The following is a 12,111-nucleotide window of genomic DNA, read 5'->3' as shown; positions in this document are numbered from 1 at the left end:
ATGGATTTATACATTAACAGAAAGTGGCTTTGTGCTCTGCCCCTTTATTAGAAGTCAGGATTAGAAATAATTCTAATGTTGTAGCTGGGCTAATAACAGCTGCATGTACAAAAACAGCATCATGAAGAGATTGTAGAGACCTGTATAATTAGGACCACGCAAAATTTTAAATCAAGACTGGTACAAGAACATAACAGCATTGATTAGACAACTTTTCAGAGAACAATATAATTTTGCACATAAACTAAAAAAAAAAAAAAAAAAAAAAAAACACATGCCTCAAGCATTTTTCCAGTCAAGAACTAAAATCACTGCCAATTTAACAATGCACATATTTATCTGTTGACAAGTACTTTGCAGAGGTACTGGGACACAAAGCAGACATTGGTGGGAAAAAAGTATATCTGTGTGCTATAATAGCAGTTCACAGATCAATGAACTATAATCTCTTTTAAAGAAAACTAAAAATTGAGTGCAATGCTTACCAACTGTAAGTATGCCATGTAAGAAACAAAACTTGCATTGTATTTGACTTGAGTTTAAGCTCCTTTCCACTCATTTTTTTTTTCTTTTCCTATTACTTTTTTTTTCTCTAAATAATCTAAGATATCTTTTAGTCATCTGTTGGACAGAATCAACATTTGAGAGAATTCGAATTGTATTTGCTTCATCGGTATTCTCATAACTGTGAAGCTTGGAAGATGAGGTATTTCAGTGTAGGCAGAATGGGGCTGGGTTTTCGCAAGAAATCTGGTTAAGAGTAGCATTTTTCAAAACGTCTGTCAAACCGCTTATAACATAAGCTTAAAGATTTTTTCAAGAAAGAAAAAATGAGAATAAAGGAACATATATGTACCACTTCAGTTTACACTGGGCTTTTTAATTTAAAATTAGGAGTCTTCAAAAATGACTTCTGCAAGCAGAACTGTGTTTACTTGCATCAATGGCATGAATTTTACTTTTTCTACAGTGGTTTGTTCATCAGAAATCGTCACTGGACAATTTTATTATAAAAAGCATCTTCAGACAAGAAAATGGCTTAGCTTGTTAGCAAGCTAATTTTAAGACTGATCTTGAAACAGCAACATTTATTTAGAGAATACATCTTTGTCACCTATCAAATTCGCAATACCAAAACAGTCACCAAATAATATAAATCATTTCCATAATAAAAACTTCAGTAGAGTGACCTCACGCAATACTCAGAATTTTAGAAAAAATACACAGAGGAATTTCACTCCTCCTTAGAAGGTGGGTCAAATAAAGTAAAGCCCTAAAACAGTGATTCACTTCATCTGCCCCTCCTAGAAGAGTACTATAATTAGGACACTAAATCCACACCCACAGCTAAAGAAACATGAGCGCTTAAGACATGCTGTCAAGTTTATAAACTTCTACTAGCATATCCAAACTCTGTAATGAAGTAAATGCTATCTTTCCACTTTTAAGTTCGTGAAATTATACATCTATAAATAGCATCTTTGATACAAAATGATTCCATAGCATGAAATACTGTTTGCTGTATAAAAGCACTCAGCCACTCTGCATTCAGTCTGGGTACAAACCAAAGAACAATATAAGCAGTCAAACCGGAAAGAGAGATCAGCCAGAAGAGCAAGACAAATACCTGAATTTTTGTGACACCAACAACAGTTTATGTCACACAAGCATAAGCCATCACTACAGAGGTCACCCAGAACATCTAGCCCCTGGCTCTGAGTACCAAATAAGGCAGGTCCACATAAAGCCATTCCTAAATAACAACACCCCTACGGACACTATGCTGTTTCCTATGCGTGATTTGAGTACAGACATCACTTTTTTTTTTCTGTGCTCTTCTATTTCATCATTTGAGAAAACACTCATTTTTCTGCAGCCGAAAGAATTATGCAAAGGTACTTATCCTTTGTTCTCTGAGCAAGTGGGAGAATTACCAACTTGAACGAAAACAGCATCCAGCTTATACCAAGTTTGTATACAAGTATACAAGAACTGAATGCAGAAGGAGGAAGAGAGAAACATCAATATTCCAGTGATGTCTATCACCTAGACTCTCTCTTAGTCTTAAGTATTAACTTATACCTATAATTAAGATAGCTAATGAAAATCCACTCCTAAAGTAAGCGGAAGAGGCAGCTACTTTTCAAAGCCTCCAAAGAAAGATCCTATCTACCTAATCTTAGGCACTTCAAACGCTGTAAAATATTTTATCAATTTTTTGATGTGCACCTAACTGCAACAAAAATAGAAACAGTTCAAAGTATATAAAAAATAAAATGTAAGCAATTGTTTCCATCATGAATAAGCTAGGTAACATACTTAGATTCATAAATGATAAACATCTTCCATATGTTTTTCCATGCTGCAAATTCAAAAATTAGTTTCAAGAAACCTGTAATACTGATATAATATTACTTCTGCTCAGAACATACCTCTACTGTTCAACTAATACTAACTGGACATACTACATGAGCCCCACCAGACCACAGAGCAACATGGAAGAGATGATTAGAAATTAATGAGCACTGACTGTCAAGCTACTTCTAAAATTGAACCATTAGCCTTCAAAGGTAAAGACTATAGTCCAGTATAGTCCCAGTTTCAGTCATGTACAACAGGTAATCATCAAAATATTGAGCAATCTTCTTTTCTTAATCCATGAGAAATGCTCCAATTTTACGTTTTCCTTCCAGGCTGACGATTCTTCTGTGCCCAACATTCACAGGGAAACCAGAACTACTAGGAGTCTAAAACTACTTTAACTGGCAACTTTAATCTACAAAACAAAACGGCTTTTACTATGTTAGAATAAAGTTGAACTGATTCAACTACATTTTTGTGGCATATCCCCATTTAATTCAAACCATTCAAACCAAACCAAGCAACCAAGTTATTAGATGGGCACAAAGCAGAGAATCAGAAAGTGGGGGCAAAATCCAGGGTCAGACAGCTTTACCTCCCAAGACAGGGAAACTCTGCAATATTTAACCTTATTGTAACATCCACTATTAACATTATATAACTGTTTGGAACTTGAAAGAGAAGAGCTCCAACAGTGAGAAGCGTTGCACAAGGTAAATCCCAAGTTTAAACTTTGCTCTCAAATAGGACAGTAAAAGATACAAAAACACACGTGAAAGCACGCCGTTGAGACCTCTGTAAAGACGGACTTAGCATGTCACTGCCACTTCCAGAAAGCGCTGTCATATCCCTCCTGCAGGGAGTGTGATCGAGGGCACAGGGAAGGGCACACGTGAAAGCAGAGGGGGCCTGGCCGCATCCTGCTCGGAGCTTGTCTCTCTGAGATTAAGGAGGCAACAAATGGCACTACAGATCTACAGCAAAGGCAAAGCTGTAAGCAGCACGGAAATGGCCAGAAAAACCTTTTTATTTCAGTGCTACATATAAACAGTTAAGTCATAAAACAAACAAAAAAAAAAAAGCAAGTTTGCTCTGTAACTGGAAAAAGAATATAGATCCATCTTGAAAAACGGTGTGCAAGGATGAGAACATTTATATCTGCAAAAAAGCAGAACAATATCTGATAAAACTGAGTATTTCAAAAAGGAGAGGCCCATGTAATTTCCACACAAGAAGCTTGAAGGAAATAACTGAGGAACTGTCTGAAATACAAATGTTTTTAAATAATCTTAGAAAATTCTAAAGATCAAAGGACTCTCAACATTACTATTAAAAAAATGCAAAAAGGGAAGATTCAGAAACTACAGGATAATTAGCTTGGCATGGATCCTGGGCAAAATAATACTACGACAATGGGGAAAAATGGAAATTAAAAATATCCTGGCAGGCAGACAGCCTTCATAAGGTTGTAAGACAAGAACCTGAGTGAAGCTTCAGCGCCATTAGCTAAACCTACAGCCACTGCTGCTTGGAAAAGCCTCTTCTTCTTTGTGGACTAGCTAGCTGATATAAGGGGGCCAAACAAGAAAAATAAAAAGTTACCAGAAAAACTCTGTGGAAGATGGTAAGGCTTAACAACACTCAAGACTCAAAAATAGCTGCTCCGCTGGGAAACAGAGCAGCAAAACCAAGGAGCAAAACAGTACTACCTCTGATACCAGAGAAAAGCTTGGCAAACTCACCTCAGAAATCAGATCTCTGAAATCCTCAATAAAAGTGAGATTTGATTAAATCTGATATAGAAAGACGAGTGGTAGAAGGATTAGACAGAGAGAAATATGGACAAGAAACTGCTGCTAGGAATAAATTAAGGAAAAAAAAAGAAAAAAAAAGAAACCCAAACCCTGCAAAAAAAAAGGTAAAAAAAAGGAGAGAAAAACAAAACAAAAAGAAAATACCAGCTATAGGAAACTGTACAAGAAAAAGAAAAAACAGAAGAATTAGAGGGCTTCTAGACTGTATAGAGAAGGGAGATCATCTAGCAATGTTTAAAGCAAGCTTTTCACTCCTGAATAAAAGTAGAAAGAAATTTAATAATCAAAGCTAGAGAGAGAGTGTGTATTCATATGCACACCGGGTACATACTCCTCCAGCTCAAAAAAAGAAAAAAAAAAAAAAAAAAAAAAGTAAGGCATCACACTCATGATTAAGCACTCTGAATAAAAGAAAAACTCTCTGAAAAGAGCTAAAGGGCTTTCCAGACTTTCCTTAGAAATATGCATGGGATCTCTTTCAACATCTACCAGAGGCTACTTTAAAGAAAAGGAAGACGTCGGATGAACTATGCCTTTTCTTATGGCAGCAAATTACATGCAGGGATTGCTTTCCACACCTGCCCTTTCCCCCATCAAAGCCAACATCACAGTATAACAGAGTATGAGGAATTGAAATTTGGCCCAGAATTACAGGCCAAATCTGACACAGACAAAAACAGACATAATTCTGATAAGCTATTAACCCTGAAAGAGAGAGAGATACCAGGGGGACAAAAGCAAAGGCTAGAGGCCAGTATCACAAGACTACAGCTATTCTAAATAAATTCAGTGAGCCTGAAAAATAAGAAAGGAAAAATGGAAGATAAGATATCATACAAACAAAGAACAGCAATGCTTGGAGTGAAATATAAAAAAAGAAAAAAAGGAAGAAGAAAAAATGTACTTCAAGGAAAAAAATGTTGATAAGGGTAGAGTAAATTTTATCAGTTCAGTACAATACAGCAGTGGCAAAGGCAGAAGAAAGGGGAGAAAATCCTGAAACAGGCCCCTGAGTTTCGTGAGTCTTCCTCCCTCCTCCTGTCCACAGTGCTAATTTTGACAAACATAAAATACTGCTGCAACTTTACCAGGCTGCACTCAAGAATTTTCCACAGGCAAAAGTAAGGAAGATGCTAATACCCCTGTTATTTGGAAGATTAGAAAGAATTTCTATGTCATGGAAACCTGAAGAATAACTGTAAGAGTCATTTAGAGACTAAGATGATTAGGAAACAGAGGTAGGTGAATTACACAGAGCAGAATTCAAACTGACCAGAGTTTCTATTAATAAAGGTCAGTTGGGGCTAGGATACGTAAAAGGGAACAGAAAGAATAATAACATACACTAACACAATCAAAATGTAACCTGGATGTTAATTTTCTCATGTTGCAAGGAACTTAAACTGTCTAAATCAATGTCTTTGCTGTAGGCAACAATATGCAACAGATTACAAAAATAAGTAGAAGGCAGCAGAGAGAAATGAAATTAAATCCTGAAACAGAAAATGTTTTAAACATACAGTTTCCTAGACTGCAAATGTATAATTTTTATGTTCATAGAAATGTTGATAAAGTACTTGATGGCCCTCTCAGAAGACAGCAGGTTTTAAATAGATCTAAAATTCTGCAGTTACCCTGTTCTCAGTTGAAAAATGAAAGAAAGTCCTATGATGAAGCTATTCGGTGACTATGCTCCAGGACACGTAGGTAGAAAGGAAATAGCAAAGTGACTTTCGTAAATATGTATTCCTTTTGTCTTCCAGGGTAGACTGGGGGACATTTCCTGAACAGAAATCTAACAACAGCCACCTTTTAATATTCTCAACCATGCTCAACTTTCTCCTAGACACATAACCTTAAAAAAAAATTATTAAGTTTTAGGGAGAAAGGAGTTATTTTAATGTTGGAGGACAGAATTAAAGAAGGGAACTTCACTAAAGCCACACACCTTGTTTCTTCACAAGTCCAGATACCCATGAATCAAAAAAGGAGACTGTTCCAGAAGCTTTTCAAAAGAACACAACCTGAAATGTATTTATGAGATTACCCCTATCTTGAACCACACAGCACATACTCCAGAACGACATGTTTGTTATCTTCAATACTTTGCTAAATCAAGTTGCTCAACACCCATGGGAGTGACCTGCTTACCTATATACACATACACACATAAACACACACATAGGTATTAAGAACATGAGAATCAAAACCAAACATTATTTAGGGACATAAATGTTCTACAGTGCATTAATCACACAGAATGGCTGAGGTTGGAAGGGACCTCTGGAGATCATCTAGTCCAAGATGAAAAGAGATTTGCTTTCCAAGTATTAAAAATAATGAAAGTTAAGTGAGTTCACCTGTCTCAAGGCGAACTTAATACAGCAGAGCAGACCCAAATTTAAGGCATTAACAAAATAATTACCTAAAAGATAATAAGGTATGTAGGTCTCCAATCAAAAATGTAAGGAAGAAAACAAATTTATGGCAACGAAAAGCTACTGATAGTCAAGAGAAAATGGGTACTTTTGAACAAAGATACACATAAACCTCTAAAAGCAAAAAGAGAAAATGGAAGAGTGCATTTGTGTGTAGCTCCCCTGCAAGACAGGGGAAAAAAACAAAAACAAAAAAATTGAAACAAATTAGTCATAGAACTTTATACATAGTACTACTCATTTACAAATTAGTTTTAACTCCTACACTAGTGGGATTTTAAAGCAAAAGATATCTTCTGCATTAAGAAACAAACAAAGATGATTTTCACCTAAAAGAGAAGAGATGACTCCACATCAGAAGCGATTTACTGCTCTTAAACAAACTGCAAATAGCAAAAAGAATCCCTGACTCGGTGCCTAAAACACACAAAACTCAGAACTCAGGTATCCTATTCTTTCTTTACGCATAGAAAAAGCTTTCATTGAATGGAATGAGAATATGTGAAATCAATTTTGCGGTATAAGATGAAAACTTGCTTTTCTTCTTTTATAGTGGAAACTTAAAGCTTCTGAACTAAAAACTGAATGGGAGTAACCTGCTACTGCTGCTTTTTACCCTATGAACCCTCTGATCATGCATTTAGACACAACCTTTTATCAAAGGCTAACTTCAACACATTAGTTGTTGCATTTTGTTTTTTGAAGCTATAACTTCAACTTGAGCAATTCCAGTATGTTTTGGGTATCCGGGAGATTGCTACAGAGGTGATTAAAAAAAAAAAAGAGTCACCAGGAGTGGTTTTATGTAAGATGAAGCTTATCAAGTTAGGTTTCATCTGTATTTTATTTATTAAAGTGATGCTCACTTTGAATCCTCCAACCTACTACCACACGACTTGATAAAAATTTGTAGTACAGGGAATTAGCACAGAATACAATTAAATGCACTAAATTTTGGTTCAAAAATATAAATATTCAATGTGTCTCTTCATATCTGTCATCTAGATTTTTGATAATGTCTGCAGCTTACATTCACCAAAGAAAGACTCAAACAATAACAAACTTAGTGCGTCTAATTCACCTGGTTATAATGATCATATTCTGATAAATGTGTTTGAATATAATTGACTACAGAATATTACATACAGGATAACAAGGAGAAAAGAGTACAGGCTGTATTATCAGGATGGAAAATTACATAGCCTAATCTCTTGCTCCATGACAATAACCAATGCTCATAAATTTTTCAAAATTTTTCAAAATTCAGATATCAAAACTGGGCACAGTAAGCTATTGGCAATCTCAGCAGTGCTGCAAAGAGCAGCGAGATCAGTTCTGAAATCTAATGTGTAGGAAATCACTTGTAGTTATTGTTTTCAATTCTCAGTCTAACAATATAGTCAGAAGTGTCAAAATAAAATAAACCTGAGGATACATTACCGAAGGACCAATTATAGTAGAGTAGGGAATAAATACTGCTAGAAAAAAAAAAAGCAATACTAATACTCCTGTGACTGAAAAACAAGTTGTACAATATTAGGCTTAAACTATGTATCTTAATGCAGATAAAGGTAAGAGACAATTTGGTTAGTATGTATATGCACTTAAACAGGGAGGGCAGGGGTATAAGTATTATAGACAAGTAATTTTGTGTGGAAATCAAAAGTTATACAAATTCAGCTTTTAAAACAGATGTAATTGCCTATAAACTAAATAATAGACCATACTAGACAGAGGCTTATCATAAGCAATATTAAGACAAAAAAAAAAAAAAAAAAAAGAGAAATGACAGTTTTCTTCCAATTTGAGAAAAAAGAAAGTGTGTATATGCTATGCATATGTGTAAGAGGGAGGGTGAAGTTGGTATACTCCCTCTTTTTATGTAAAAGGGGAAAATAGACTAAGAGAGTCATGGCTCTTTCAATCAGACCTCCCACTTTCTGAGCTACAAGTGGTACAAGTTTTATGGCTGTAATTCATATGAAAATTTGGTGTGTGTTTTGTAGAGGCACACATATTGTTATTTGGTCAGCCCAAAATATAGGTTCTATGTAACTATTTTTGAGAGGCAAAAATATCTCCAAAAGATAGAGGCAGAGAAAGACAGAGATAGATAACATATGTAAAGAAACAAACAAACAAAAATAAATAAAAAGGCCTAGAACAACTCACTGAGAAGTTTGTGTCTAAATTTCAACTTGATGCACCTTTCCTATTAAGAAAATGTCTAAAACAGAAAAAGAATTCAGAAGCTTTATCCTAATTATGTCTCTTGATTTTTAAAAGTTGAGGTTAATATCATTAGTTATCCAGGCAAGACAAAAAAAAAAAAAAAAAGAAAAAAGAAAGAAAAAAAAAAGAAAAAGAAAAAAGACATAAACACATAAAAAACCCTAAACCCCAAAAACTAACGATCAGCTTTTGAACAGTTCACTACCTATTGAATACAAGCTATGCATTGTAAAATGGCAACATCACTCACATTACTATCGTTGAAGGCTTGAGCACCTTACAGCGGACCAAAATCTAGCTTTTCATGATAGCAGAATTGCTGCTTTCTCCTCCTAAAAGCTAACAATTTATTTAGACACCTCTAAACCCCATAATTAACTACTTTTTCTGGAGAACAAATACCAACAGGAAGTCATGACCAAACTACATAGCAACCCTAAGTAAGTGACAATTTACATTGTACTCAAGACTGTCCAACATCATTCAGTTTCCAGAAAATCCATAACCCTTTATGTAGATTTTAGGTTTAATCTATTTCAATCAGTACAGCAAGAAACAGAATGAGACAACAGTATCTAAAACAGTTTACAAAAATAAGTATAAACAAATTCAAAAGATACTTTAAATAAGCACCAAAAAAGATAACATATTGCCCTGACAGAGGATGAAGCCAAATTCTATTTACCAATTTTCCAAGAGCCCATTCCAAGTGTCTTTTTTCACCACAAGTACTTATTGATTTTGTTTTAACTTAGGTAATCAGCCTAATAACAGCAGTTAAAGATTAAGGCTGACCGACTCACTGAGTGCACTGGTTTCTGCACTGGCTCCAACAGAAACTTTACAACACAAAAACAGATTTAATCAATGTGTTTGTACAGTGACCAAAAAATTAAAAATACCACAGGATAACTAGTTGTGTTGTTTTTGTTTTTGTTTTTTTTTAATCTTTCCGTTTAAGAAAAAAAATTACCTCTACACAAAAGATCTTCAGATCAAGTCCATATAATTTCATCTTCTCTGGAAAACATTGAAAAACATTCAGGTATGGAATATGACCTTCAACAACAAGCCTGCAGAAAAATGAAGATTAAATCAATTCAGTATTCAGCATGACAAAAGCATGTTTATTCTAAAATTGCTACATAAAACAAATCAATTTCAGATTTGATACAACATCAACATTAAACTGCCTAGGCAATTCTTCTGAAGTTACACAACGCTAAATGCTCCATTACCATGAAAACCAGATCAATCATTCAGTAGGCCTTTAAAATCAAGCTCAGATGTGATTGACAAACGATAACATTATGGCATTAAGCTTACAATCAACACACTTACATACAGCTTGTTCTGCACATTCTTCACCTATTACATTTTGAACTCGCTTAAAGACTCCTTAAAGTGGTATGGATTTTTTTTTCCATAAACATCCTAAAGCTTAAAGTCAAAATTTCCACCTTCCATTGGAGGAGCCAGGTAATGGGATTGGGAGCAAAATCACAGAATCATCAGCAATACACACAGAACTGAACCCATTAATTATGTTCTGATCAAAATGTGTTATTTGATCAACAGAAGCAAATTGCTTCTCTTTGCAATTTACAAATTGCTTGTATTGTACAAAATCATTTATTTTGTATTTGAACACAAATAATGCAATTCTAGTTAAAACCTGGCTTTTCTAAAAAGTTGACAGTAATGCTTTGGATTTTTCCTGATTTTTTTGTATCTCCACCATGACATTTTACAACAGCTACAAATTAAAAAAAAAAAAAAAAAAAAAGCACACTACCACACAAAACACCTGCTCTTATCTAACATCTTGTCTAAGATTCACATCAGGCAAAGCAAGCACTAAACAAGCAGGAATCTTCACAATGAACCAGGCACTACCCTCATTCCAGACTAAAGTATATTAGTGGTCTCCCACAGGATTAAGGTAGAACCGCCTTTCTATCTCCTCTTCTCCAAAAATATTTTTATTAAAATACTAAATCAAATTGGAAAAAATAACACTTTCACAGATTTGCAAACAACTTTCTCTCCTGCCAGCTGTGTCCTCTGCACAGTATCCCTCCCATCTTGCTATGTAGACTAGCAACATCTGGGCCTAAAACCTCTGAAAGTCCCTCCTGCGTTCCTCCGCTATTCATAAAGCTTGGTTTTATATCTGCTCCCAAGGTAGGGTGGAATCTAAACCCTTTTAGCACTAGTCAGGTCCAATTCCATAGACAGAAGCAAAGAGCTCATCATAAAGCACAACAATTAGTCACTTTGATTCAAAACATGGCTGGAGAAAAAAAGAACAAAAATACTGCTGAATAATGTCTTCACAGTTAAGAGTATCCAGTGTTGAAGAGGATTAATCTTCCTCCTGAGCCTGAGGCAGTTTACAAACCCACCTTCTGTTTCTCAGGACAGTGCCTTAAACACCCACTTGCTGCGCATTATTTAGCATATATGTATGAAAGTTGACTAAACTCCAGTTTTACTTTAACTCTAGCTTTTGACTTTAACTCCAGCTAAAGGACAGTTACTGCAGGAGAAAGTTATGCTTACATCCTAAATTTGTTTGAAAATGTTTTTAGCTAAATTTTCTGTTTCATTAAGAAAACCCCTGAATCTAAAGCACTATTAAAATGAAAAGTATATTCTCACTCAAAACCATTTCTCAACTAGAATTAACCCAGCACTTACAATGATTTCACCAATCTGAAAAGATCACTTCACCCAATACCTTTTATTCTGAAGCTCTGTGCATTGGTTTCCCAAATGAACTGGTAAGCAAGGATCCTGTAGTGTCGTTTTATAACAGATTGTGAGATGCACATTTTTTGAAAATGAAATGGTAATAGGTTTCTCAACTAGTGTAAATAGCAATTCCCTATCTCAACTGGAGATATGCACTGGTTCACATATTTGGTGAGTTATCATCCAAAGCCAGCATCAGTTGCTCGTCCTTGCCATCCTGTCATACCTGCCAGCTGAGCAGCTTGTAAGGCAGCTCCTTAGCTCATTTAAACTGAAGGTATGTTTTTACAAAATGCATTAAGCCAACCTAAAAGCCAGACATAAATAGGCTTACTTCCCTCCTACCCTTCTCTTGGTCTGGCTGTGTGCTCCTCTTACTTATCATCCTCTTCCACAAATCAACTGAACTCGCAAAAGCAGAAGACTATCCTACAGCAGAGGGAAAAAAAAAGAAAAAAAAGAAAAAAAAAAAAAAAGAGGGAGTTGTTTCCTGCCATTTTGACAAATTGAAT

The 12,111-nt window shown here is 35.1% G+C and overlaps 1 protein-coding gene across 2 annotated transcripts in view; it reads right to left on the bottom strand.

Annotated features, from left to right (window-relative positions):
* TAF1B (TATA-box binding protein associated factor, RNA polymerase I subunit B) overlaps positions 1-12,111 on the bottom strand; it is a 49,174-nt gene that overhangs the window by 26,376 nt on the left and 10,687 nt on the right. For both annotated transcript variants that reach the window (XM_062571148.1, XM_062571147.1), the window contains exon 8: positions 9,819-9,918. In XM_062571148.1, the coding sequence (XP_062427132.1) occupies positions 9,819-9,918 (100 nt within the window). The remainder of the gene's footprint in view (positions 1-9,818; positions 9,919-12,111) is intronic.

This window comes from Rhea pennata, chromosome 3, assembly GCF_028389875.1.
Source record: "Rhea pennata isolate bPtePen1 chromosome 3, bPtePen1.pri, whole genome shotgun sequence".
Classification (NCBI taxonomy): domain Eukaryota; kingdom Metazoa; phylum Chordata; class Aves; order Rheiformes; family Rheidae; genus Rhea; species Rhea pennata.
Note: the sequence above shows the minus strand (reverse complement) of the source record. Positions and strands in the feature narration are given on the sequence as shown.